Here is a 27,793-nt window from a genome sequence, read left to right on the forward strand (position 1 = left end):
CATTATTTTCTAGAGTACCTAACCAGGAGCACAGTGATGAAGGTGAAATGAGCTGCTTTAATAGAACGTCATAATTTTGGACACCAGGAAGACTATACAGTTGCCCCTTGAGTGACATAGGTTCGAACTATGCAAGTCCACTTACATCTGGATTTTTTCAATAGATATACATACAGTACTGTACAAACATTTTTTTCTCTTCCTTATGATCTTAATAACATTTTCTTATCTCTAACTTATTGTAAGAACATAGTATGTGATACATAGAATATACAAAACATGTTAATCGACTGCTTATGTTATTGGTAAAGTTTCTGCTCAACAGGAGGCTATTTGCAGTTAAGTTTTTGGGGAGTCCAAAGTTTATCATGGGTTTCTGACTGCATGGGGATGGGGATGGGTCTGTGCCCCTGGCCCCCATGTTGTTCAAAGGTCAACTGTAGAGACTTTTAAGAATAAAGCAAGATATTTCAATCAAAGTACAGAAAAACTACCCCTTAAAGACCTTTAAGAATGGAGTATCTAAAAAACAGAGAGCCCCTACATCCAGGACTAAAAGGTTGATGGGCAGCACAGGCAACGGATTTCATGAATTCCAGAGTCACAGTGTGCTCTGCCTGAGTCCCTGGAACTGGTGAGTCATATATCCTTTGCCTCTTTTCTACCAACTCTACATGTTCTTAAAAATAAGAAATGGTCAATGAGGATAGCCATTAATATTCTTCAGTGGAAATTCTCAATGATTAATAAAGAACACTGTCCAGGAAGAAGGGATAAAGGATAAGCAGTTAGATTAAGTTTAGAAGTTCTCCCAGAGCTACAATTGTGTGTTTAAAATTTTAAGGTTTTGTTATTCTCCCTATGCTAGTAAATATGTTAGCAACTTCTTTAAAAATATTTGGGAGAGAGAGAGAGAAATGTGAAAAGATATAACAAATATTTTTTATAGAGCATCCTAGGGCTTTCCCACTTTCCCACTTTGTAAATAGAAGAGACAAAGTATACTCACCTCCAAAGTCACAGCTCTTAGGAGCTCTGGATTAGAATTACACAATGCTCCCACAAGCACCCCTCCAGCACTGAAAGCAGTCAAGGCTGTTAGACTTGGCTGAGAAAAGCCTTGGCCATGAAGCGTCTTAATGCAAGCCTCTAAGTCAGCAAGGCCATTGAGTTTTTTAGTTAGACGGCCATCAGCGTGCCACTGGAGGCCTAACTCACCACCACCCCTGAAATTAAAGGGCAAAAAAATTTTTTAGTGGGAAAAAAATATTAATGATATATTTCAGGGTCAGCAAACAATAGCCGGTGGGCAACAACTACCTGGAGGCCTGTTTTATTTTTTTATTATTATTTTTTTTAAATGGCGTTAGAGCTAAGAATGGTTTATTTTTAAAGGTTGGGAGAAAAAACAACAACAAAAAACAATGAGGAATATACAACAGAGACCATAGGTGGCCTACAAAGCCTGAAATATTTACTATTTAGTTTTTCAGAGAAAGGGTTTGTCAATCCCTGATAAGAGACAGTCAAAAATGGGTTCAACAAATATGTTTTTATAAAAAAATAAGAGTCATTTGTCATTTTTTCTTTTCCACTCATTCACTCATTCATTCATTCAAAGTAAGCTCTATGCCCAACATGAGGCTTAAACTCATGACCCAAGGATCAATAAACTCAGCATGCTCTAAGCCAGTCAGGTCTCCCTCAACAAATATGTTTTGAGTTGCTGCTTCTGCTTCTCAGGTACTGTGTTAAATGCTGGCCTTAAAAATATAAAAAAGCAAAAGGTCCTCAGATGACTGGACACCCAGAGCTGAGAATCATTAGGTTAAATGATACAAGATTACAAATAAACTTTCTTAAAAAAATTGTTTTTAACGTTTACTTATTTTTGAGAGACAGAGCACAAGTGGGGGAGGGGCGGAGAGGGAGACACAGAATCTGAAGCAGGCTCCAGGCTCTGAGCACAGAGCCCAACACGGGGCTCGAAGCCCACAAACCATGAAATCATGACCTGACCCAAAGTCAGACACTTAACTGACTGAACCACCCAGGCGCCCCACAAATAAACTTTCTTAAAAAAAAAAAAATCTACACACACACACACGCAAAAATCTCCTGCCTGAAGATCATAATTTTGGGGGGAAAGAAAACAGCTGCCAAGCATGTGGTTGCTGCTTTCACACAAGTGTACTGCAGGTTATCACAGAAACAGTAGAAAGAACATCCACTTATTAGGTTAGGGGTATATACTTCTTAAAACAAATGCTTAAGAAGGAGAGGATACCTAATCCGAGTCTTGGAGGAAGAATATGAGAATATGAAAATATGAGATGCACAAAGAAAGGGAAAACATCAAGACACAGCATGTGCAAAGGCAGAGAGGAGAAAGTGTCATCTGAAAGGATGTAACAGGGCTGGAGTGCAGGGTGTGTCTGGGCAGTAATGAAAGATCTCACTACAGAGATAAGCCAGATCATTAGGATGTTAAATACTATAAGTAAGGAGTTTGGATTTTATTTTGGAGATAGGGAGATGGAGAAAGATTTTAAGCAGAAACATAAAATATTACTTGTGTCTTGAAAACAGCTAAAATAAAATGAAGTCAGAGTACACAGACTGGTACATGAATTCTAAAAATCTGGTGCAACCACAAAGGAATCAATCAACAAAACTAAAAGGCAACTGATGGAATGGGATACTTGCAAATGACATATCGGATAAAGGGCTAGTATCCAAAACCTATGAAGAACTCACAAAACTCCACACCTGAAAAGCAAATAAGCCAGTGAAGAAATGGGCAGAAGACATGAATAGATACTTTTCTAAAGAAAACATCCAGATGGCCAACAGGCACATGAAAACATGCTCAACGTCATTCCTCATCAGGGAAATACACATCAAAACCACACTGAGATACCACCTCACGCCAGTCAGAGTGGCTAAAATGAACAAATCAGGAGACTATAGATGCTGGCGAGGATGTGGAGAAACGGGAACCCTCTTGCACTGTTGGTGGGAATGCAAATTGGTGCAGCCACTCTGGAAAACAGTGTGGAGGTTCCTCAGAAAATTAAAAATAGACCTACCCTATGACCCAGCAATAGCACTGCTAGGAATTTACCCAAGGGATACAGGAGTACTGATGCATAGGGGCACTTGTACCCCAATGTTTATAGCAGCACTCTCAACAATAGCCAAATTATGGAAAGAGCCTAAATGTCCATCAACTGATGAATGGATAAAGAAATCGTGGTTTATATACACAATGGAGTACTACAGGGCAATGAGAAAGAACGAAATATGGCCATTTGTTGCAACATGGATGGAACTGGAGAGTATTATGCTAAGTGAAAAAAAAAGTCAGGCAGAGAAAGACAGATATCATATGTTTTCACTGATATGTGGATCCTGAGAAACTTAACAGAAGACCATGGGGGAGAGGAAGGGGGGAAAAAAGTTACAGAGAGGGAGGGAGGCAAACCATAAGAGACTCTTGGATATTGACAACAAAGTGAGGGTTGATGGGGGGTGGGGGAGAGAGGAAAGGGGTGACGGGCATTGAGGAGGGCACCTTTTGGGATGAGCACTGGGTAAACCAATTTGATAATAAATTATATAAAAAAAAAAAGGAAAAGAAAGAATAGCTCATTCATAGACTTAATTTCAAAATGTGTTAAATTCTTGCTATTCTAAAGTGATCATCAAAGCTGTCGCTTGTTTTACTGTTATTTACCATATACCTACTGCTTTGCTTTCAGGTCTCATTTTTGCCCAAAGTAAAGAGGTCTCAATAGAATTTAAAAAAAAAAATCTGGTGCAAGATCCTAAAAATCTACCCTTTTGCTTTCTGGATCAACTAGTCTGTTAAATCAGCTTCTATCAGTACATGTTTAGGAATACATAAATTCAATAACACAAATGAGAAAATAAACTTTCCTCCCTGATACAGCATTGTTCTGGACATCTGTCACAACACTCATGGGCCAGGTAAAATGTGTTGACTCACCGAACGTGGCAATATGCTAATATCCATCCATCATCCACCAACACCCGTCTTTCAGGTCTGAAATTCATTTTTAAGTCCATTCCATAAGCTCCATATACATGTACCAGGAGAGGTTTCTTCTGCAAGTCCTCAGAATCCGTTTTGTGGAAAATAGTCATTGGCACTGATTTTCCATCCTGGAAATGAAGAGTTACTACGCAATGTAAATAAAAGTTTTTTAAAACAGTTTATCCCTAATTTTATGCATTGCTTACTGATGTTGAATACAAACTTCATTTAATTGAGACAATGGAGGGGCTCCTGGCTGGCTCACTCTTAAGAGTTGTGAGTTCAAGCCTCACATTGGGTATAGAAATTACTTAAAAAAAAAAAAAAAAGGACAACAGAGTTATGGTTAAGGTCTTTAAAAATACATCATGGTTCATCCCCATTTTTAGCTATTCTGCTGACCCATAATCCTAACTAGAAAAGAGCAGCAAAACTCAGGCTTGAAAACATTTTATGAAATGCAGCTTTCCAAGACAGTGAAGTGATTTTAAAGAGTTCTTTACTACCTACTATTACTGTAATTTTTTTCTTTCAAGATTAAGTCAAAATATAGCTACCAAAATTAGACGTACTAGCATAGTTAATTTCCCCACACCTATGGCTAGATACTGACATTTCACATCTTTGCATATTTACAAATAGGTTGACTAAAGAAGTTTTAACTGCTCAATTTTCTGTCCTCTATAGGCAGAATCCTCAACCATTAAGCGCCAGAATTTCAGTTAGTTTCACTGTTCTTTCCACTTAGGATATGATAACTACAACATTTTGATGGATTGGTATATGGTATAGTTACACATTTCTAAAGCAAAACAAAGCCTAAAAATATATATTTTTTTCTTTTCTTTTTGAGTGTAAAGGGGGAGGGGCAGAGAGAGAGAGACGGGAACAGGATCTGAAGCCAGCTCTGCGCTGGGAGTGGAGGACCTGATATGGGGCTTGAACTAACGAACCGTGAGATCATTACCTAACCTGAATTCGGATGCTCAACTGACTGAGCTCAACCGACTGCGCCCCTGTAAACATATTCTGTTGACAAAAAACCAAACACAAAAATCTGGAAAGTGATACAATAAATGGTAAACAATAATTATATCTAAGAGGTACAGCAAATGGGACTGAAAAGTAGTCATCTAAACTTTGTACATTCTGCATTTTTGTATTTATTCTAAGAAATGTGTATTGCTCTTGTATTATTAAAAAAATACACTTAAATAAAGATTTAAAAGAAAATCAACGAAGAAAAAAATTCATAAAGACAAAAAGGCTGTGTCATAATTCATTGCCAACACATATGAAATTATCTGATGTTTGATAGGTCAAGGTCTGAAAATTCCTTAAATCCAAAGGCCACAGTTTATTAATTTGTTCCCCACTTGCACAAATTTTCTTTTATACTTTTTACTCTGCCCTCAGTCTTACCTCTTTTACTCTACACTTTGGCCATATTGTCCTCCTTTACTTAAAAAAAAAATTATTTAAGTAATCTCTACACCCAACATGTGGCTTGAGTTCACAACCCTGAGATCAAAAGTTGCATCCTCTTGCAACTGAGTCAGCCAGGCACCCCTTCCTTTCTACTTCTTGAAAGCACCATTTCTCCCTCAATTCAGGCCTCTACACAAATGTATTCCTCCTGCCCCTTTTCTAGTTAGATTCCTAATCATCCTTGAGGTTTTACCTGAGACATCACTTTCTCAGAAGCCTTCAGTGATCCCTCCAGCCTAGGTAAGGTCCCTGTGCCATGTTTCCACTGTACTCAACACGGCGTCCTTTGCAGCAGTCAGTACATTAGCACTTACTCCTTCAATATCAATCATCTTCCCTACTAGATTCAAGCACTCTAGTCAACTGCTTACCACCTTCACAATTTTTTGCCATTACCTAGAAACCAACTCTGACAATTTCTTGAAGTCAACTTTCAAAATTCAAATTCAAAATTCAAATATTAACAAGCCTTGATGAAATCAATGACTTGACATGCTAGCTATAAATTTTCTAAGCCATGTTAAAATAAATACGGGAGTATTTAAAAAAAAAAAAATCCATGGATCCCTTAAGATCATTTGGGTCTTACTGTGGTATGTGAGATCCACTTCAGAAACCCATGCTAATGTAACACCAGCAGCAACTGCACAATGCTTGACAAGTAGTATGAATGCAGTAGATGGGGGCTCAGAGTTGGGATTACAAAGACTTACCTTGCTTTTGGCTTCTAGACGTAAAACACGACTAGTCTTTGTGATTGGGTCTTCGTGCCCAGTTTCCTCAAATAGTTTGCCTTCTGCAAATTTGTATGTGTAGTATTTTGGGGGACGTATTGGAGAGCAAAGCTGGAAGGGGCAGTTCTTTGGGTCTGAATTGGTATCCATTATGAATCCACAGGCCCAAGGAGGAAGCTAAAGAAATAAAAGTTATTTTTACTCTTTATCTACACACTAAGTATCATTAATTAAATTTGAGTCAGCTACAAACAAGATGATGTGGACATCCAGTTTACTTTTATCCATTATAAGTAATTCCTCATTTAACTATTATTTCAGCACAACAGAATATATTTCAAGTAACAAATGAACAGGACTCCACATTAATGACCAATAAAATAAGGAAAAATTATAGGAAAATGGTTTATCATGACTCTGGATTTATACAGGATCTCCTTTAATAAAGCCATTTATTTTGGGTATAAACTTGGGAAGTGAATAGTAAAATGGTTACGAATAAGAGCAAATCAAATAATAATTCCAGAACCCGGCAACATCTCCAGATCTCCGTTCTCAGAGAACATGAAATCTCGCTCAGGTGTTTTTTTAATGATTTACCCACCAGCACTTTCCCTGTGGCCTAGACAGCCACAGTGGTGACAGTTATCATGCCAGGGCTACAAACTCACTCAGCAGCACTAAAGCATTTACAATTTGTTTCTAACTTCAGCCCCCAGGCTAACTGTTGTGCAGAACAAAACCTTTCCTGGCACATACACTCTGAGAGACTCACAGCTATTATGATTAGGATTCTTCACTTTAAGAAAAAAGGAAAGGAATCAAAATTTATTCTCTCAGAGCAGCAGGGTCCAGTTTCAAGCCTGCCACTAACATCCCTCTTACACCTTTCAAAGAATTGTGGTAAGCAGGCTGGCAGAATATAAGAAATGGTACCGAGAGTCAGAACATTAAAAGAAAATTGCCTTTCCTTTCCCGAGTAATTGTAGAAAGAAAATCAGAGGTCTTGGCACAGCAATGTCACAGGTTGGCATTATTCAAAAAGGGTAGGTGGGGGCTGTGTGCATAAAGAGTGCATCATCTGACCTGTAGAAACTACAGCCAGAGTTTATGTTCACAGAGCATATGTCTTACTATTAGTCCAAAGAATCTATCTTCCTGAACACTCCAAGGATATATATTCAAAATATCTCTCAAAGAGAGTTCCTAATTTACTGTCCTCAGACCGAGAATTATGTTCAAGGATAATCTGTCTACTTAAGTGAAAGCCATAAAACGGAAAGAAGCATGTGGCACATCAAAGTTGTGAAGTCTGGAAGCATAAATGGGAGTGAGTAAATGGAGACCTTGCTGGGAAAAACCACCATCGCTTCTCACTACTCATGTTGTAACCAGGTCTCAGAAAGAGGGTACATGATGCCTAAGTCCACACAGGCACAAATTTTTCTGTCCTTTGGTGAAACTTTAAAAGAGTTTCCATGTGCCCCATGTGGTAAGTGGTCATAGTTTCAAACCAAGTAGTTCCAATAAATAACTCTTTTGGGTGTATTTCTTAAAGTACTGGGACCAAGGGTAAAGTTTTACCGTAACAAAAACTGTTCTAGTTTGTCTAGTTCTAGTTGTCCAGAAATAAATGTTAACCATCTCAAGGATATCTTAAACTGCATTTCCTATTGAGAAACCTGCAGTACTATCTGGGTATGTTAATGGACAGCACCCAAGAATAATGATAAATTGGCTAGGTGATCTGCAGCTATTTCTTTGATACATGAAAGAAACAGGTTCAGCGCTAGCATCCTACCAGCAATCGTAGTCATCTATCTCACTGAAAGAAAACTGGCTCAAGTGTGCAAATGCCTCCATGTGAAGTGATATTAGTACAGAGCAAAAAGTCTCCCCAAGATTTGCTTAAATTAAGTATCCTAACCAATTAAATTATCATAGCTTCTTTTTGTGAAAAAAAAAAATTACCAGGAAAAACTGGTAATATGATGACCAAAGATAGGAGGCAAATATATTAAGGATTTTACATTTCTGTTGCCCAGATGGAGTTTAAAAAGATCTTTTAGTGAAGTGCCTACTAGGCGGAGATGTTACATACAGAAATATTTTATAATATAGTCTGGCTTAAAGATTTTGTCCTTTGTGTATGCCATTGTCCCTGCATATTAATCAGTATTATCCAGTTCATGAAAGGCTCTGATCTATAAAATTTTCTTTAAGTAGAACCTAATATATAATGTAGTATTGATTCTATGTGTTGATGACTCAAAACACTGTAACAAAGCCCAAAAGGGTCAGGGAATAAAGAGAGGATATAGAATAAATTACAGATATGATGTTCCACTGGAGACATTCCTGGAAGCATCAGGCCCTGGAGAACAGAAGACATTATACCGCAGGACACTACAGGACCTCTTCTTCATAAAGCCATTACCCTCAAGAACAAGAGATGTAGTTGACTTTCCTCACACAGAAATAGGCATAGAAACTTAGACAAAATGAGAAGACACGCTTTGTCTCAAATGAACAAAAAGCCAGAGATTTAAGTGAAACATGGAAGTGATATGCCTGATGAAGAATTTAAAGCAATGATCGTAAGGATACTCACCAGACTTGAGAAAAGAATGGTGGACATCAGTGAAACTATTAGCACAGATAAGGAATAATATACCAGAGATAAAGGGTTCAATAAACAAAATGAGAAATGTGCTTGATACAATGAATAGCAGGCTGGAAGCAGAGGAACGAATTAATTACCTAGAAGACAGAGTAATTGAAAGTAATCAAGCTGAACAAGAGAGAGAAAAAAGAATTATGGAAAATGAGAATGGACTTAGGGAACTCAGTGACTCCATCAAACATAATAACAGTTGTATTCTAGGAGTCCCATAAGAAGATAAAGAAAAGGGGGCAGAGAATTTGAGAAATAATAGATGAAAACTTACTAATCTGGAGAAGGAAAGAGAAAGAAATCCAGATCCAGGATGCACAGAGAACCACCACCCCCTCCCCGGATAAAAATCAACAAAAGCAGATCCATAGCAAGGCATATTGTAATTAAAATGGCAGAATATAGTGATAAAGAAAAAATATTAAAAGTAGCAAGTCAAGGGGTGCCTGGGTGGTTCAGTCAGTTAAGCGTATGACTTCAGCTCAGGTCATCATCTCATGGTTTGTGGGTTCAAGCTGCACATCAGGCTCTGTGCTGACAGCACAGAGCTTGGAGCCTGCTTTGGATTCTGTGTCTCCCTCTCTCTCTCCTCGTTCCCCACTTGCACTCTGTCTCTCTCTCAAAAATAAATAAACACTAAAAATAAATGAATGAATGAATGTAGCAAGACAAAAGAAGACAGTTATATACAGAGGAAACCCCATAAGGCTATCAGTGGTTTTTTCAGCGAAACTTTCCAAGCCAGAAAGGAGTGGCATGATGTATTCAAAATGCTGAATAGGAAAAACTTGTATCCAAGAATACTACATCCAGGAAGGCTATCACTCAGTATAGAAGGAGATACAAAGAGTTTCCCAAATAAAAACTAAAAGAGTTCATGACCATAAAACCAGCCCTGCAAGAAATATTAAAGGGGATTCTGAGTAAAAAGGAAAGACCAAAAAAAGATAGTATGAAGCTAGGAAACACAAAACCAGTAAAAATAAATATTTCTGTAAAGAATCAGTCAAGGAACTCACAAAATAAAACAATGTAGAATATGGCACCATATATCTAAAACTTGGGGAGGGGAGGAGTAAAGAACTGGTTCAAACTTAAACGACAATCAAATTAATATAGACTTCTGCTATACGCAGAAGAGGCTATATAAAAACCTAATGGTAACCACAAATCAAAAAATACTAATAAATATGCAAAGAATAAAGAAGAAAGAAATCCAAATATATCACTAAAGAAAACCAGCAAACCCTGAAAGAAAGAGAAGAAAGGATCAGAGAAAAACTTTGGAAATAACTACAAAACAAGTAAAAATGGCAATAAATACATATCTATCAACAATTACTTTAAAACTAGATGGACTAAATGCTCTAATTAAAAGACACAGGGTGACAGAATGAATAAAAACCAGGACCCATCCATATGCTACCTACAGGAAACTCATTTTAGATCTAAAAACACCTGCAGATTGAAAGTGAGGGAATGGAGAAACACTGATCATGCAAATGGATGTCAAAGAAAAGCTGGAGTAGCAATATTGGTATCAGACAAAATAGATTTTAAAACAAAGATTGTAACAAGAGACAAAGAGGGACACCATATAATCATAAAGGGAACAATACGGGAAGATATAATAATTATAAAATGTATGCATCCAACACAGGAGCACCCAAATACATAAAACAGTTAGTAAGAAACATAAAGGAACTAACTGGTAATAATTAACAACAGTAGGGCACTTCCACACCCCACTTACATCAATAGACAGATTGCAACTAAACAGAAAATCAACAAGGAAACAATGGCTTTGAATGATGCACTGGATTAGATGGATTTAACAGACAGATCTATTCAGAACATTCCATCCTAAAACAGAATACACATTTTTTTCAAGTGCACATGGAACATTCTCCAGAACAGATCACTTATTAGGCTACAAAACAAGCCTCAACAAATTTTAAAAGATCAAAGTCATACCATGCATCTTTTCTGACTGTAACACTATGAAGCTAAAAGAAAAAAATCTGTAAGAAAAAAACATCTGGAAAGACTACAAATACATGGAGGTTAAATAACATGCTCCTAAACAATGAATGGGTCAACCAGGAAACAAAAGAAATTTAAAAAGTACATGGCAACAAATGAAAATGAAAACACAATGGTTCAAAACCTTTGGGATGCAGCAAAAGTGGTTCTAAGAGGGAAATTTACAGCAATATAGGCCAACTGTAAGAAGCAAGAAATATCTCAAATAAACAACCTAACCTTACACCTAAAGGAGCTAGAAAAAGAACAAACAAAACCTAATTACCAGCAGAAGGAAGGAAATAATAAAGATTAGAGCAGAAATAAGCGATACAGAAACCAAACAACTACAATAGAACAGATCAATGAAACAATGAGCTGGTTCTTTGGGAAAAAAAATCACTAAAGTTGATAAACCTCTAGCCAGACTTCTCAAGAAAAAAAAGAGAAAGGACCCAACTAAATAAAACTACAAATGAGGAGAAATAACAACAAATACCATAGAAACACAAACAATAATAAAAGAATATTATGAAAAATTATGTCAAAAAACTGGACGACCTAGAAGAAATGGAAAAATTCCTAGAAATATACAACCTACTGAAACTGCAACACAAAGAGATAAAAAAATTTGAACAGACTGATAACCAGCAATGAAATTGAATCAGAAATTAAAAAAACAAACAAAAGGCCAGAAGCAGATGGCTTCACAGATGAATTCCACCAAACATATGAAGAACAGTTAATGCCTATTCTTAAACTATTCCAAAAAAAAAAAAGAAAAGAAAACTTCTAAATTCATTCTATGAGGACAGCATTACTCAGATACCAAAACCACACAAAGACACCATAAAAAGAGACCTACAGGCCAAAATCCCTGATGAACACAGATGCAAAAATCCTCAACAAAATACTAGCAAGCCGAATCCAACAATACATTAAAAACATCATTCACCATGACCAAGTGGGACTTATTCCTGGGTTGCAAGAGTGGTTCAATATTCACAAATCAATCAACGTGATATACCACATCAGTAAGAAAAAGGATAAGAACCATATGATCATTTTAGTAGATGCAGAAAAAGCATCTGACAAAGTACAATGTCCATTTATGATTAAAAAAAAAACCTCAACAAAGTAGGTTTAGAAGGAACTTAGCTGTACATAATAAAGGCCCTTTATTAAAAGCCCACAGCTAACATCATCCTAAATGGGGAAAAACTGAGAGCCTTTCCTTAAGATCAGGAACAAGATAAGGATGTTCACTCTGACCACTTTTATTCAACAGAGTTCTAGAAGTCCTAGCCACAACAATCAGGTAACAAAAAGAAATAAAAGGCATCCAAATCAGTAAGGAAAAAGTAAAATTTTCACTATTTGCACATGACATACTATAAATATAAAACTTGAAAGACTCCACCAAAAAACTGCTGGAACTAGTAAATGAACTCAGTAAAGTTGCAGGATACAAAATCAATCTACAGAAATCTGTTGCATTTGTATACACCAATAATGAAGCAGCAGAAAGAGAAATTTAGAAAACAATCCCATTTACAATTACACCCAAAATAATAAGATACCTAGGAATAAACCTAACTAAAGAGGTAAAACATCTAGACTCTGAAAACTCTAAATTATAACACTGATGAGAGAAATTAGAGATGACACAAATGGAAAGACATTTCATGCTCATGGATCGGAAAAAAAAAATATTGTTGAAATGTCTATACTACCAAAGCAATCTACACATTTAATGCAATCCCTATCAAAATACTAACAGCATTTTTCACAAAACTAGAACGAACAATCCTAAAATTTGTATGGAGGCACAAATGACTCCAAATAGCCAAAGCTATCTTGAAGAAGAAAAGGAAAGCTGGAGGCATCACAGTTCTGGATTTCAAGTTATATCACAAAGCTGTAGTGATCTAAACAGTAGGTACTGGCACAAAAATAGATACACAGATCAACAGATCAGAAAAGAAAAACCGGACATAAACCCACAACTATATGGTAAATTAATGTTTGACAAAGCAGGAAGTGATATCCAATGGGAAAAAGACAGTCTTTTCAACAAATGGTGCTGGGAAAACATGCAAAAGAATGAAACTGGACCACTTTCTTATACCATATACAAAAACAAATTCAAAATTGATTAAAGACCTAAATGTGAGACGTGAAACCATAGATATTCTAGAAGAGAGCACAGGAGGTAATTTCTCTGACACTGGCCATAGCAACTTTTTTCTAGACAAGGGAAGGGAAAGAAAAAACAAAAATAAACCAAAGGAAACAACAAACTAAAAGGCAACCTACAGAATGGGAGATGATATCTGCAAATGATATATCCGATAAAGGGTTAGTATCTAAAATATATAAAGAAAATGGGGAGCCGGGGTGGTTCAGTCAGTCAAGTGTCTGACTCTTGATTTTGGCTTAGGTAGTGATCTTGCAGTTGTGAGACTGACCCCTATGTTGGGCTCTGCTGAGCAAGGAACCTGGTTGGGATTCTCTCTCTCCCCCTCTCTCTGCCCTTCCCTATGCTCAAACTAAATCTCAAAATAAATAAACTTAAAAAAGAAAAAAGGTAATGATTTCAATTATTTGGAATAAAATTTAACCAAACAAGATGCTCAAATGGCATTTCTCTCTCCATTTTGGCTAGGTCCTCAAACTAGGTATAAGTGGTCAACTGGTTTAACAACTCTTTCCATATCAAGTAAAATGGAGGCCTTTCCCGTTCCCTTCAGCACCTGTTTTCTAACCTACATGTTTTTAAAATTTTTTTTTTTTAATGTTTATTTATCTTTGACAGAGAGAGACAGAGTATGAGCAGGGGAGGGGCAGAGAGAGAGGGAGACACAGAATCCGAAGCAGGCTCCAGGCTCTGAGCTGTCAGCACAGAGCGTGATGTGGGCCTCCAACTCACAGACCATGAGATCATGACCTGAGCCGAAGTCAGATGCTCAACTGACTGAGCCACCCAGGCGCCCCTAACCTACATGTCAATGCTGCTTTAAAATGGGGTTGTAAGGCTGGCATTCACCAATTTTAAGAAGTTCACTTGTGGAGGCAGATTATCTTTTCTGGCAGCCACAGGCAATATCAGCAAGTCAGCCTGCCAGGCAGATGTGCCACCATTCACAGCTGTGCTGCAGTGGAGACCACTGCCACCCCTTACTGAAAGAGACCAAAGGTTTCTTGGTCCCTTCTGCAACCCCCACAGGTAAGAAAATGAACAAAAAGAAGAGGGTATTTCTGCAAAGGCAGAAATATGGTGGGCATGCCTCCTATCCCCACGGGGGGTGGTGTGGGATGGGAGCAGCAGCAGTGGGTCAGGCTCTAGCCGGCAAGTTGGCCTGAGTGATTAGTATACGTAAAGTTGTAGAGATGGATGATACATAGCGATAGGTGGAAAGAGGAACGTGACACTGAACTCTACTTCTGAAGTTCGTATTTTAAGTAAAACTTTACTAAAAGTGAGGTCCTCCAAGTAATTTTAAAATAAACCCCCTAAGATCCAGTATGAAAAGATCCAGTATGCCAAGTTTCATTGAAATTAAATTCCACTCAAGAAACAGTATGTTGCTATCACTCAAAATGTGATGTTCTGTTACACTGAACTGGATGTAGAATTAAACTTACCTTCAGAGACCGAACCGAGTCATCAGCCAAACCAATCACATTAACGTAAAGTAGATTGCTGTGCTTCAGGAATAGAACGCAGTGGTCCTTAAACATGTCCAAGTCTACAACTTTGGTATTTCTCTTCATTGTGAAAAATAAATCCCAATTCATAATGGCAGGGGAATCAGCTGCTGTTCTCATGAGCTGTGTGGAACAAAGTCAGAAGAGATCCAGGTAACAAAATGTGATAACCACGGCATCCAGAAGAGCCAAAGAACACATCAGGGCTGCAGTGTGACCATCACCGTGTGAAGGAGCCTGCTGTGTGGTGAGATAGAATGGCCTACTGCTTAGCTCACAACAAACCAATGGATGTTCGAGTGAAGGCATTTGCTAGCGAGCTAACTGTGGATGCATTAAGGAGCCTGGCTGGGACCAGCAGAACTGCCTAGCTGAGATCAATACCAAATTACTAAGTTATAAGGTCATGAATTTATAAAAGTCTATTCTTTTAAATCATTAAGTTTGGCTTTCATAAATGATATAATCAGGATAAAGTAGGTTTCATTTGCTAATCTTTTTAGGCATAATTACAAAGTGTAGAGACATTATATCTAAGGGAAGAGAAACGGAATTGGTTATGCATGGAAAGGTAGCATCAATTTCTACAGTTTACCAAAAGTCCACGAAAACAGTTAACTCTTAACGTAAAGAATGTTGTTGATGGAAGTGTGATACTTTTGAACAGACCACATAGGGACAAGGAGAATCCAGGATTACCTTGAATTCTGTAGGCTCGCCAACATTAGTGAGAATGTATAATTCATCATCTCTGTGTTCAACGTAGTAAAGGACGCCATGTATTCGCTTCTGGATAAGTACTGGTGGGTCCCAAGGGCTTAGGCCATCTATCAACCACACTTCAGAAGTAGTCTTGTTCATAATGTTTATGGTGAGGAAACGACTGTCTTTTGTAAGATAAAGGAAAACAAAATAGCTGCGTGCACACACACACACACGCACGCAGAAAGAGACCGAGAGAGAGAGAGAGAGAGAGAGAGAGAGAGAAATCCAGTAAATTTCAGTGGCATGTTACTTTGTTAATGACAGTATTTCACTGCCTGCTATACATATGTTGATTTATAATGCAGACAGAAAATAACTCCTTAGTGAACACTGCTTGTAAAATAAAAAAAATAAAAAAAACTATTATTTTTCTCATTTCTCCCACAGAAGTATTCAAAGGAACTTCTTCTCTAACATTTTATTATGAACATTTTCAAAACCACAGAAGTTGAACATGTCAGGTGAATACCCATACACCCACCACTGAAATTCAATTATTACCAATGATTTGCTTATATTTCCTTTATTACATTATTTGTGCATCCATCAATCCATCTTTTTCTAAATGCATTTTCAGGTACACAAAAGGTATCCTCTCTCACTTAATCACGTTAATAGATTACAGGCTTTTTAGTGGGAAGAGGAAATAAATTTCCTAGAGGAGATATGTAATTGTAGGAAAGAAGAGGGACACAGAATTTACTTTGTTCTTCCTCTGTATGCTCCCCTTCCCCTAGTTTTATAACAAAACAAAATAGAAATAACAGAAACACAAACAGGAAGAAAAATGCTTGCAATCTAAACACATTTTAAAAATTAATGTTAACTGTTTTAATTTTTTCTATTTTTCCTTCTCCTTTATTTGTATTTCATGCATGTGTTTCATTTTTTTAAAGTTTATTTAAATATTTATTTTGTGAGAAAGAGAGAGAACATGTGCACGACTGGTGGAGGGGCAGAGAGGGGGAGAGACAGAATCCCAAGCAGGCTTCACATGGAGCCCAATGTGGGGCTCGATCTCATGACCGTGAGATCATGACCTGAGCAGAAACCAACAGTCAGATGCTTAACCAACTGAACCACCCAGGCACCTCAATATGTGTTTTTTGTCTGTTTTACTATTTTTTTTAAATGTTTATTTATTTTGAGAGAATGTGCACACCAGTGGAGGAGTGGCAGAGACAAAGAGAAGGGTGAGAATTCTAAGCAGGCTCTGAGCTATCAGTGCAGAGCCTAATAGGGGGCTCAGTCTCACAAACCATGAGACTGAGCTGAAATCAAGAGGTGGATGCTTAATTGACTGAGCCACGCAGACACCCTTGTGTTTCATTTTTAAATTGAAAAACGTCTGACTTTGGCTCAGGTCATAATCTCATGGTTTGTGAGTTTGGGCCCCACATCAGGCTCTCCACTATCTGCAGAGCCCACTTCTGATCCTGCCTCCCTTTCTCCATGCACCTTCCCCGCTCAAGTGTGCGCACATGCTCTCTCAAAAATAAACATTAAAAAAAATTTAAAAAACTTTAAATTACTGAAGTACAGTTGATATATAATGTTATACTAGTTCAGATACACAATATAGTGATCAGAGAACTCTACCCATTACTTAATGTTCATCACAGCAAATGCAGTCATCATCTGTCACCATACAACATTATTACAATATTATTGACTATATTTCCTATGTTGTACTTTTCAGCTCCAGGACTTCTATAAAACACAGATGCAATTTTGGATTCTGCATTTGTGACTTCACATAATATCAGTATTCCCCCCACATTAATTACAATCTTTTATGGTCATTTTAAAAAATGTTTCTTTATTTTGAGAGAGAGTATGTGCACACGAGTAGGGGAGGGGCAGACAGAAGGAGAGAATCCCAGACTCCATGCTGTCAGCACAGAGCCTTTCGTGGAGCTCGATCTCACAAACCATGAAGACTGGAAATCAAGAGTTGAAAAAACCAAAATTAAGAATTGAACACTTAACTGAATGAACCACCCAGGTGCCCCGTGATCATTATTTTTAATGGCTACCTAATATTCTATTAGGTTGAATTATTATAATTCTTAAAACTTAAGATTTTAATGTTTCATTGTAATAAAGAATACAATAGGGAACGTATTCATGAAGACAGTTCCCCCTTCCTCACCTTTACAATTATTTCCCTATGATAAATACTTACCCATTTCTTAGGAATGGAAATATGAATTTAATGATAAGCAGTATCCTTTTTTAATCTTTTTTTTTTAATGTTTATTTTTGAGAGGGAGAGACAGAGCACAAGCAGGGGAGGGGCAGAGAGAGAGGCAGACACAGAATTTGAAGCAGGCTCCAGGCTCTGAGATGTCAGCACAAAGCCAGATGTGGGGCTTGAACCCACAACCATGAGATCATGACCTGAACTGAAGTTGGAAGCTTAACCAACTGAGCCACCCAGGTGCCCCTGTTTTGGAAATATTTCAACCAAGTCGAATGAAGTACTTACCACTGGCATCTAGGTTTTCTGGATAGTTTTATTTTTATCAATTGATTCTTTAAATCTTTTAGGAATGTATGCTGATGTATGAAGTGATGAAAATTATTTTTCTACAGTATTAAAAAATTATACCTGTTTTTCATTGGTCTGTGATGCCTTTTCCATAATTTTTTATATATATAAATTTTTGAGTTATCTCTTCTGATCTCTATTATTTGTCTATCGGGTTGTATTAACTATTGTAGCTTAATGTGTTTTAATACATGGTTTTAGGACAAATTCCTTACTCTAGTTTGCTATTTTCAACACTATCTTTGCTATTTTCAGTATTTTACTTTTATCTATTTATTTTTGTTTGATGATGACACAGGTAATCAAAAGATAAATTACTTGGTCAACTACTTGGCAGATATTTGGTTACGGAAAGTCAGAATACAACTGGTTCTACAGAAACAAGTTTCTTAGAAAGAGAAGACAAGTCATGGTAACCACAGAGCAAAAATGTACAACAGATATACAAAAGAAAAGAGAAGGGACTCAAACCAGAACACTATGGAAAATCATAAATTCACAAAGGAAGATAGTGAGAGAGAAAGGAACACGGGAGCCACAAAATAACCAGAAAACATCAATAAGATGGCATTAATAAGTACTCACCTATGAATAATTACTTTAAATGTAAATGGATTAAACTCTCCAATGAAATGGCACAGAGTGGCTGAATGGATAGAAAGGAAGACCCAACTATATACTGCCTATGAGATTCACTTCAGCTTCAAGGACACATACAGGCTCAAGATGAGGGGATGTAAAAAGAAATTTCATGTAAGTGGAAACCAATCGAGCACAGGGGTAGCTATACTAATATCAAAGAAAATACACTTTAACTCAAAAGTTGTAACAGATAAAGGCAGCCATTATATAATGATAAATGGGTCAGTTAATTAAGAGGATATAACAGTTGTAACTATATACAGACATACCTTGGAGATATGGGTAGGTTCCAGAACCACTGATAAAAGTGAGTCAAATGAATTTTTTGGTTTTCCAGTGCAGATAAAAGTTATGTTTACACTATATTGTAAACTGTTAAGTGTGTTACAGCATTATGTCTAAAAACACAATGTATATACCTTAATAAAAAATACTTTATTGCTAAAAAATGCTAACCATTATCTTAACTTTCAGGGAGTTGTAATCACTGATCACAGATCACCATAAACAAATAACAATGAAAAAGTTGGAAATGGTGTGATAATTACCAAAATGTGACAAAGACATGAAGTGAGCAAGTGCTGTTGAAAAATGGTGCCAATAGACCTGCTTCAATATGTTAAAAAAACGCAGTCTGCGAAGTGCAATAAAACAAGGTATGCCTGTATGCACTCAACATCAGAGCACCTAAATATATTAAGCAAATACCAACAGATTTGAAGGGAAAAACAGACAACACCACCACAATAATAGTAGGGGATGTTAATACCTCACTTTCAGCAATGGAGAGATTATTCAGGCAGAAAATCAATAAAAAAAATTGGGTGTGGACTCTATGTATACTTTAGACAAAATGGATGAAACAGACATATGTAGACCATTCCATTCAGCAGCAGCTGAATACATTCTTCTCAAGTGCACAAGGAACATTCTTGTGTAGGTAGATCATAGGTTAAGTCATAAGACAAGTATTAGCAAATTTGAGAAGACTGAAATCATACCAAGTGTTTTTTCCAATCAAAATAGTAACTATTAAGAGAAAACTGGAAAATTCACAAATATATGGAAATAAACAATATACCGCTAAATAAGCAATGGGTCAAAAAAATCAAAATCAAAAATATCTTGAAAAAAATTAAAGTAGAAATAGAACATACTAAAACTTAAGGGATACATAAAAGTACTTCTACGAGGGAAGTTTATGGGATACGTGTTTACATTAAAAGTATCTCAAATAGGGGTGCCTGGCTGGATTAGTCGGTAGAGCATGCAACTCTTAATCTCAGGGTCATGAATTCAAGCCCCACGATGGGTGCATAGCCTACGTAAAAAAATAAAAAGGGGCTCCTGGGTGGCTCAGTTAAGCATCTGACTCTTGATTTTGGCTCAGGTCATGATCTCACAGTTTGAGTTTGAGCCCTGAGTTGGGACTCTGTGCTGACAGTGTGTGCTTGGGATTCTTTACCTCCTTTTCTTTCTGCCCTTCTCCCACTAACATGTACACCCATGCACTCTCTCTCAAATAATAAACTTAAAAAAAGAGGAAAAAAAGAACTATCTCAAATAACGTACATTACACCTTAAAAAATTAGAAAAAGAAAAAATAAGCCTAATGTTAGAAGAAGGAAGGAAATAATAAAGATCAGAGAAAAATAAATTAAGGAGACCAGAAAAACAATAGAAAAGATCAACAAAACTAAGAGCTGCTTTTTGAAAAGATACAACTGACAAACTTTTAGTGAAATTAAGAAAAAAAAAAAGAGGATTCAAAATCGGGAAGGAAAAAGGACGCATTACATCTGATACTGTAGACACACAAAAAAGTATAAAGTTACTATGAAAATTATATGCCAGCAAATTAAATAATCTAGGAGAAATGAGTAAATTCCTAGAAACATACAACCTACCAAGACTGAATCATGAAGAAATAGAAAATCTGAACAGACCAATAGAGTAAGGTAGAGTTGATTACCAATCAGTAATCAACAATTTCTCAGCAAAGAAAAAAGCCCAGGATGAGATGGACTCACTGGTAAAATCTACCAAATATTTGAAGAATTTGCACCAATCCTTTCAAATTCTTCCAAAAAAACTGAAGAGAAGGGAGCACTTCTAAACTCATTTTATTAGGCTGGTAGTACCCAATACAAAAGCCAGATAAGGACACTACAAGAAAACTATCCAATATCCACAGTGAATATGATACAAAAATACTCAACAAAATGCTAGCAAACTTAATTCAGCAGGCACATTAAAAAGATTATTCATCATTATCAAGTAGGATTAATCCGAGATATAAAAATGGTTCAACATATGCAAATCAATAAATGTGATACATTAATAGAATGAAAGCTAAAAATCACATGATCATCTTTATAAAAAGCATTTGACAAAGTTCAACATCCATTCATGATACAGACTCTCAACAACTGGATATGAAATGAATGTTACTCAACATTATAAAGGCCATATATGACAAGTCCACAGCTAACATCACATTCAGTGGTGAAAAGCTGGAAGGTTTTCCTCTAAGATCAGTGGATGACCACTCTTACTACTCCTAATCAACACAGTACTGTCAGTCTTGATTTTATATATAGGAAACATTAAATATTCCACCAAAACACTGTTAGAATTAATCAATGAATTCAGTAAAGTTGCAAGATGTAAAATCAAGATATGGAAATCAGTTGTTTTGATATACTAACAATGAAATATCTGAAAAACACACAAAACAATCCCATTTAAAACAGCATCAAAACTAAACACAGTACTTAGGAATATATTTAATCAAGGAGGGAAAGAGATGTGTACATTAAAAACTTAAGACTTTGATGAAAGAAAATAAAGACAACACTATAAATGGAAAGATATGCCATATTCATGATTTGGAAAAATGACTATCATTAAGATGTCCACACTACCCAAAGCCATCTGTACAATGAATGCAATCCTTATCAAAATTCTAATGTCATTTTTTAACAGAAAAACAATTCCAAAATTTGTATAGAGCCACAAAATATCTAGAGTAGCCTGAAAAAGAAGAACAAAGCAAAATGCATCACTTTTTGATCTCAAACTGTATTACAAAGCTATAATAATCAGAACAGTATGGTACTGGCATAAAAATAGACATGCATGGGGGCGCCTGGGTGACTTAGTTGGTTAAGCGTCGGACTTCGGCTCAGGTAATGATCTCGAGGTGAGTTCCAGCCCCGCATCAGGCTCTGTGCTGACAGCTCAGAGCCTGAAGCCTGCTTCAGATTCTGTGTCTCCCTGCTTCTCTCTCTGCCCTCCCCTGCTCACGCTCTGTCTCTCTCTCAAAAATAAACATTAAAAAAAAAAAACACAACCGACATGCAGATCACAGAAACAGAACCGAGAGCACAGAAACAAACCATTAAGTATATGTCCAACTGATATTTGATAAGGGAACCAAGAATACTCAAAAGGGAAAGGAAAATCTCTTCAATAAATTGTGCTGGGAAAATTGGATAATCACATGCTATTGAAATTGCTATGCTAATGAAATTGGACTCCAATATTACTCTACTCACAAAAATTAACCTGAAATGGATTAAAAGACCTAAACATAAGACCTGAAACCATAAAATTCCTAGAAGAAAACGTAAGGAAAAAGCTCCCTGACATAGGTCTTGGCAATTATTTTTTATGACACCAGAAGTATAAATAGATGAATAAGTGGGACTATATCAACCTAAAAAGCTTCTACATAGCAAAAGAAACAATCAACAAAAAGAAAAGGCAATCAATGGAGTGGGATAAAGTATTCCCAAACCATTTATCTGATGATGGGTTAACAGCCAAAATATATAAGGAACTCCTACAACTCAAAAGCAAAACAAACAAACAAACAAACAAAAAATCCGATTTAAAAATGGACAGAAGACCTGAACAGACATTTTTCCTAAGACATACAAATGGTCAACAGATACATAAAAAGATGCTCAACATCACTAATCCTAAGGCAAAGGCAAATAAAAACCATCGTATCACTTCACATCTGTTAGAATGGCTATTATCAAAAAGACAAGTGGTAACAAATGTTAGGATATAGAGAAAAGGAAACCCTTGTGTACTGTTGGTGGGAATATAAACTAATAATAGCTATTATGGACAAAAAAATGTAGGGTCCTCAAAAAATTAAAAGAGGAACTACCATATGTGATTCAACGATTCTACTTCTGAGCACATATCTATAGGAAGTGGGATCTGGATCACAAAGGGACATCTGCACTCCCAAGTTCATTGTAGTATGAACAACAGCCAAGATACAGAAACAACATACATGTCCACTGATGAATAAATAAAGAATACACACACACACTGGAGTATTGTTCAGCCACAAAAAAGGGAAATCCTGCCATTTGTAAAAACGAGGATGCAACTTGAGGGCATTCTAATAAGTCAGATGGAAAAAGACTAATACTGTATGATATCATTTACATGTGGAATCTATAAAAGCCAAATTTACAGAAACAGAGTAGTAGAATGGTGGTTGTCAGGGGATGAGAGCTGGGTGAAATGGGGACATAATGGAAAAAGGGTACATACTTTCAGTTATATAAGATGAACAAGCTTTGAGGATCGGGTGCCCAGCATGATGACTATAGTTAACAATACAGTATTAACATACTTGAAAATTGCCTCGACAGTATATTTTAAATGTTACCACCATACACACAAAAAAGTGGTAATTTGTGAGGTGATTGAGATATTAACTAAACTTCTTTTGTTATTCATTTTGTAACAGGTATATGTACCAAATCACCACATACATCTTAAACTTAACGTGTTATATATATATATATATGTATATATATATATATATATATGTCAATTATATTTTAGTAAAGCTGAAAAAAGTAAATCTTAAAAAAAAAATGCATGTGTGCATTGACAAAAAAAACTCTAGAATGATACCAAATAACTTTCAATTCAGAAAGAGAGAGAAGACAAGGGATGTAAAGAACTAAGGGCAATCTGTTTTCCCATTCAATTGATATTTATTACAAAATTTTTAATTGTTATTTTAGAAAGAGAGTGTGCAAATGCGGGAGAGGGGCAGAGGGGCAGAGGGAGAAAGAGAGAGAGTCTCAAGCAGGCTCCACGCTCAGTGCAGTGCCTGATATGTGGCTTGATCCCATGACTGTGGGATCATGACCTGACCTGAAATCAAGAGTCAGATGCTCAACTGACTGAGCCACACAGGGGCCCCCAACTGATATATATCTTTTAAACTTAATATATCCTTTACCTCTGATTAGGAAAATAATCATGTTACTTTGAAAAATAAGTTGACATCATACTATATATTCACTTTTTTCACCCAGCGGAGTAATACATTTTTACATTAGTTTTAATTTATAATTCAGCAGCAATATATTCTTTTTTTCTGAGCACAGGTGACACACAATGCTACGTCAGTTTCAGGTATATAACAAAGTGATTTGACAAGTTTATATGTTATGCTATACTTACCACAAAGCAACGCATACTTTAAATTCTGCTATATCCTGCTAAGAATTCAATGGTTAAAAGGTACTCACAGCCATCACTGGTTTAGGGTTTTAGCTTGAAAGACAGAAACTGACCTAAGTGTACCATTTAACTAACAGGCATAGATGAATGGCAATGATACAGGCCTGGTACCCTACTTATCAGTAAAGATGCAAAGGTGGAAATGATTCGGTCTTTGTTCATTATCTAGCAATTCTAGGTTGTCTTTATAGAGTTTACATGTAGGAACCATGGTGTAATGCACAAAATCAATTTCAGTTTTAATAATCAAACGTGTCTTTTTTTTCTTATTATTAATTACAATGGTTGCAACCATTACCCTTGCATGGGTAGCAAACTCCAACTTCTCATTCTGCAGTATTACTGGATATGTAAGTGAGGGGTTTGAAATGATCTGCATTGATTTTTAATTTGCGTAAATATATATAAAGATAGGTATACTCCAAAGTATGAAAGAAACACAGAAACACAAACTAAACCCAGAAAGACTTTTGGAATCAATATGTCAATGTCATTATCCAAATCCTAAAGCATTACCTAAGTATTACCAAGGATACTGAAACTGAACAAGAAATGGCTTATCCAAGATCAAACAATCTGTGGAAAAAAATAAAACTAGAACCATCTGCCACATAGAGGAAAAGGGGCCATTCCAGGCTAATTCCATTTGTCCCACAAGAATTTAGGTTCTATTGTGAAGGAAGAGCAGTGTCAAGTGCTAGAAGATGCAGGCGTCTGGTTTTTTTTTTTTGTTTTTGTTTTTTTTAATGAACTGCATGATTTCAGGTAAATCATTAACTGTCTTTATTTTCAAAAGGCTAATTTCTAAATGAAGTTAAAGGTATACCTCTAAAATTCCCTTTACTTGAAATTTCTAAGATGTCAAGTGTTTGGTGCAGCTTAATATAATCAAGTTACCCTGAGACGGCCTCCCTGAGTTCTTTGGGGTTTGAACCTCTGGTCTTCAATGACAAGGCCTGTTTCAGTAACCTCCCAGGCTTTTCTAATTTAGCTCTGTTCTGGCTGTTAGTGACAGAACCACACTGTACGTTGTATAAGTGAATAGCATTTGTACCAGTTGTGTTTTTGGTGGTTGTGAGGGAGGTGCTGTTTTTCAGTGACTTGAAAAGCAGGCCTCTTAATTTGGTTCAGATCTTTTCCTTTAGAATCTATACAATTCTGTTCTTCCCAGAATTTGTGAATTAAATGGTTCCGGAAGTATTTGAAAATGGAAGAATTAGGGATGTCTGGGTGTCTCTGTTGGTTAAGCATCTGACTTTGGCTCAGGTCACGATCCTACGGTTTGTGAGTTCGAGCCCTGCATTGGGCTCTGTGCTGACAGCTCAGAGCCTGGAGCCTGTTTCGGATTCTGTGTTTCCCTCCCTTTCTGACCCTCCTGTCCTTGCGTGCTCTCTCTCAAAAATAAACAAACATTAAAAAAAAATAAAATAAAATGGAAGAATAAATATTCAAAACTATCGATCTTTAAGAATAGTAGAGAGGCATTTTCCTTGAACATGACTTTCAGAGGCTCTCTACCATTGAAATCGAAAACTACCTTTGAACAACCAAATTTACCAAAGCACTGCAAACAAAGCAGATGAAGAACTTGGTTGGTAAGGGTTCTTTTTAGGCACATTTATAACAGCACATCTTTAAAATTTAGGTACCCATGGGGCACCTGGGTGGCTTGGTTGGGCATCCGACTTTGGCTCAGGTCATATTCTCACAGTTTGTGAGTTGGGAGCCCTGCATCAGGCTCTGTGCTGACAGCTCAGAGCCTGGAGCCTGCTTTAGATTCTGTGTCACCCTCTCTCTCTGCCCCTCCCCGCTCATGCTCTGTCTCTGTCTCCCTCTCAAAAATAAATAGACATTTAAAAAAATTAAGGAAAAAAAAAATCAGGTCCCCAAAACTGGGCCAAGAGGGGCAGGTAAATACAGGCTTTGGTGAACTTTACTGATGAGAACAGAAAACTGAAACCTGAGGATCAGAGCAAACATAGTAAAAAAGCAGCTCTGTGTTTTAGAAGTTCTTTGAAGACCTTTACTTCATTTCTCTTCAGGTATTCTGCTTTTCCCTTTTGGTCTTCCCTTCTGGATTTGGGCATTATAAAGTGTCAAGAATCTACAAACTAGTTTGTATTGTAGATCAGGGTTCTGAATGTCAAATTAGGCTTAACCATAATTGGTTAGTTCCTTATGGGGCAGAAAAGCATGCTACAAGCCAAATAAGTTTCTACTTAATCTTAGAAATTAGGATGATAACGATATATGGCAAGTGAGTATCTCATTCCAGGGTATAGCTCACTGTGTTAATTTGAGCTTTATTCACAAGATGGCAAACAGTTTGTAATCACAAGTTATTGATATAATAAATTACTACCTTAAACTGTCATCTCCCCAAAAGACAGCCTTAACAAATGACATATAAAATCACAGGGGCACTTGGGTGGCTCTGTCAGTTAAACATCTCTTGATGTCAGCTCAGGTCATGATCTCACGGTTCATGAGATCAAGCCCCATGTGGGACCTGTACTGATAGTGCAGAGCCTGCTTGGGATTCTCCCTCTTCCTTTCTTGGCCTCTTCTCCCACTCGTGCTCTCTTTCTAACTAAACTAAAAATCAAACAAACAAACAAAAATAACAAGAAAATAGAATACTTCTATCAGACAAACTAGACTTTAAATTAAAGGCTGTAACAAGAGATGAAGAAGGGCATTATATAATAATTACAGGGTCTCTCCATCAGGAAGAGCTAACAATTATGAATGTGTATGCACTGAATTTGGAAGCACCCAAATATATAAAACAATTAATCACAAGCATAAGCAATCTTATTGATAAGAATGTGGTAACTGCAAAGGATTTTAATATTCCACTTACAGCAATGGACAGATGCTCTAGACACAGAATCAATAAAGAAACAATGGCCCTGAACGATACACTGGACCAGATGGACTTGACAGATATATTTAGAACTGTACATCCCAAAGCAGCAGAATATACTTTCTTCTTGAGTGCACATGGGACATTCTCCAAGATAGATCACATACTGCATCACAAAATAGCCCTCAATAAATATAAAAGAACTGAGATCATACCATGCACACTTTCAGATCACAATGCTATGAAACTTGAAATCAACCATAGGAAAAGTCTGGAAAACCTCCAAAATTATGGAGATTAAGGAACATCCCACTGAAGAATTAATGGGTCAACCAGGCAATTAGAGAAGAAATTAAAAAATATATGGAAACAAATGAAAATGAAAATACAACAATCCAAACCCTTTGGGATGCAGCAAAGGCAGTTCTAAGAGGAAAATACATTGTAATCCAGGCCTATCTCAAGAGACAAGAAAAATCCCAAATATCAAATCTAACAGCATACCTAAAGGAACTAGAAGCAGAACAGCAAAGACACGCCAAACCCAGCAGAAGATGAGAAATAATAAAGATCAGAGCAGAAATAATATAGAATCCAAAAAAACAGATCAATGCAACCAAGAGTTGGTTTCTTGAAAAAATAAACAAAATTGACAAACCTCTAGCCATGCTTCTCAAAAAGAAAAGACAGAGGACCCAAATAGATAAAATCACAAAAGAAAATG

General features: G+C 36.6%; 1 protein-coding gene across 4 annotated transcripts in view; it reads right to left on the reverse strand.

The window, feature by feature from the left end:
- The window catches only part of PREPL (prolyl endopeptidase like), a 57,612-nt gene that overhangs the window by 6,628 nt on the left and 23,191 nt on the right, over positions 1–27,793 (reverse strand). For all 4 annotated transcript variants that reach the window (XM_015083054.3, XM_015083053.3, XM_027072547.2 and 1 more), the window contains 5 exons: positions 15,383–15,599; positions 14,621–14,806; positions 6,259–6,456; positions 4,010–4,185; positions 1,010–1,226 (listed from right to left, as the gene is read on the reverse strand). In XM_015083054.3, the coding sequence (XP_014938540.1) occupies positions 1,010–1,226; positions 4,010–4,185; positions 6,259–6,456; positions 14,621–14,806; positions 15,383–15,599 (994 nt within the window). The remainder of the gene's footprint in view (positions 1–1,009; positions 1,227–4,009; positions 4,186–6,258; positions 6,457–14,620; positions 14,807–15,382; positions 15,600–27,793) is intronic.

Source organism: Acinonyx jubatus, chromosome A3 (assembly GCF_027475565.1).
Source record: "Acinonyx jubatus isolate Ajub_Pintada_27869175 chromosome A3, VMU_Ajub_asm_v1.0, whole genome shotgun sequence".
Classification (NCBI taxonomy): Eukaryota; Metazoa; Chordata; class Mammalia; order Carnivora; family Felidae; genus Acinonyx; species Acinonyx jubatus.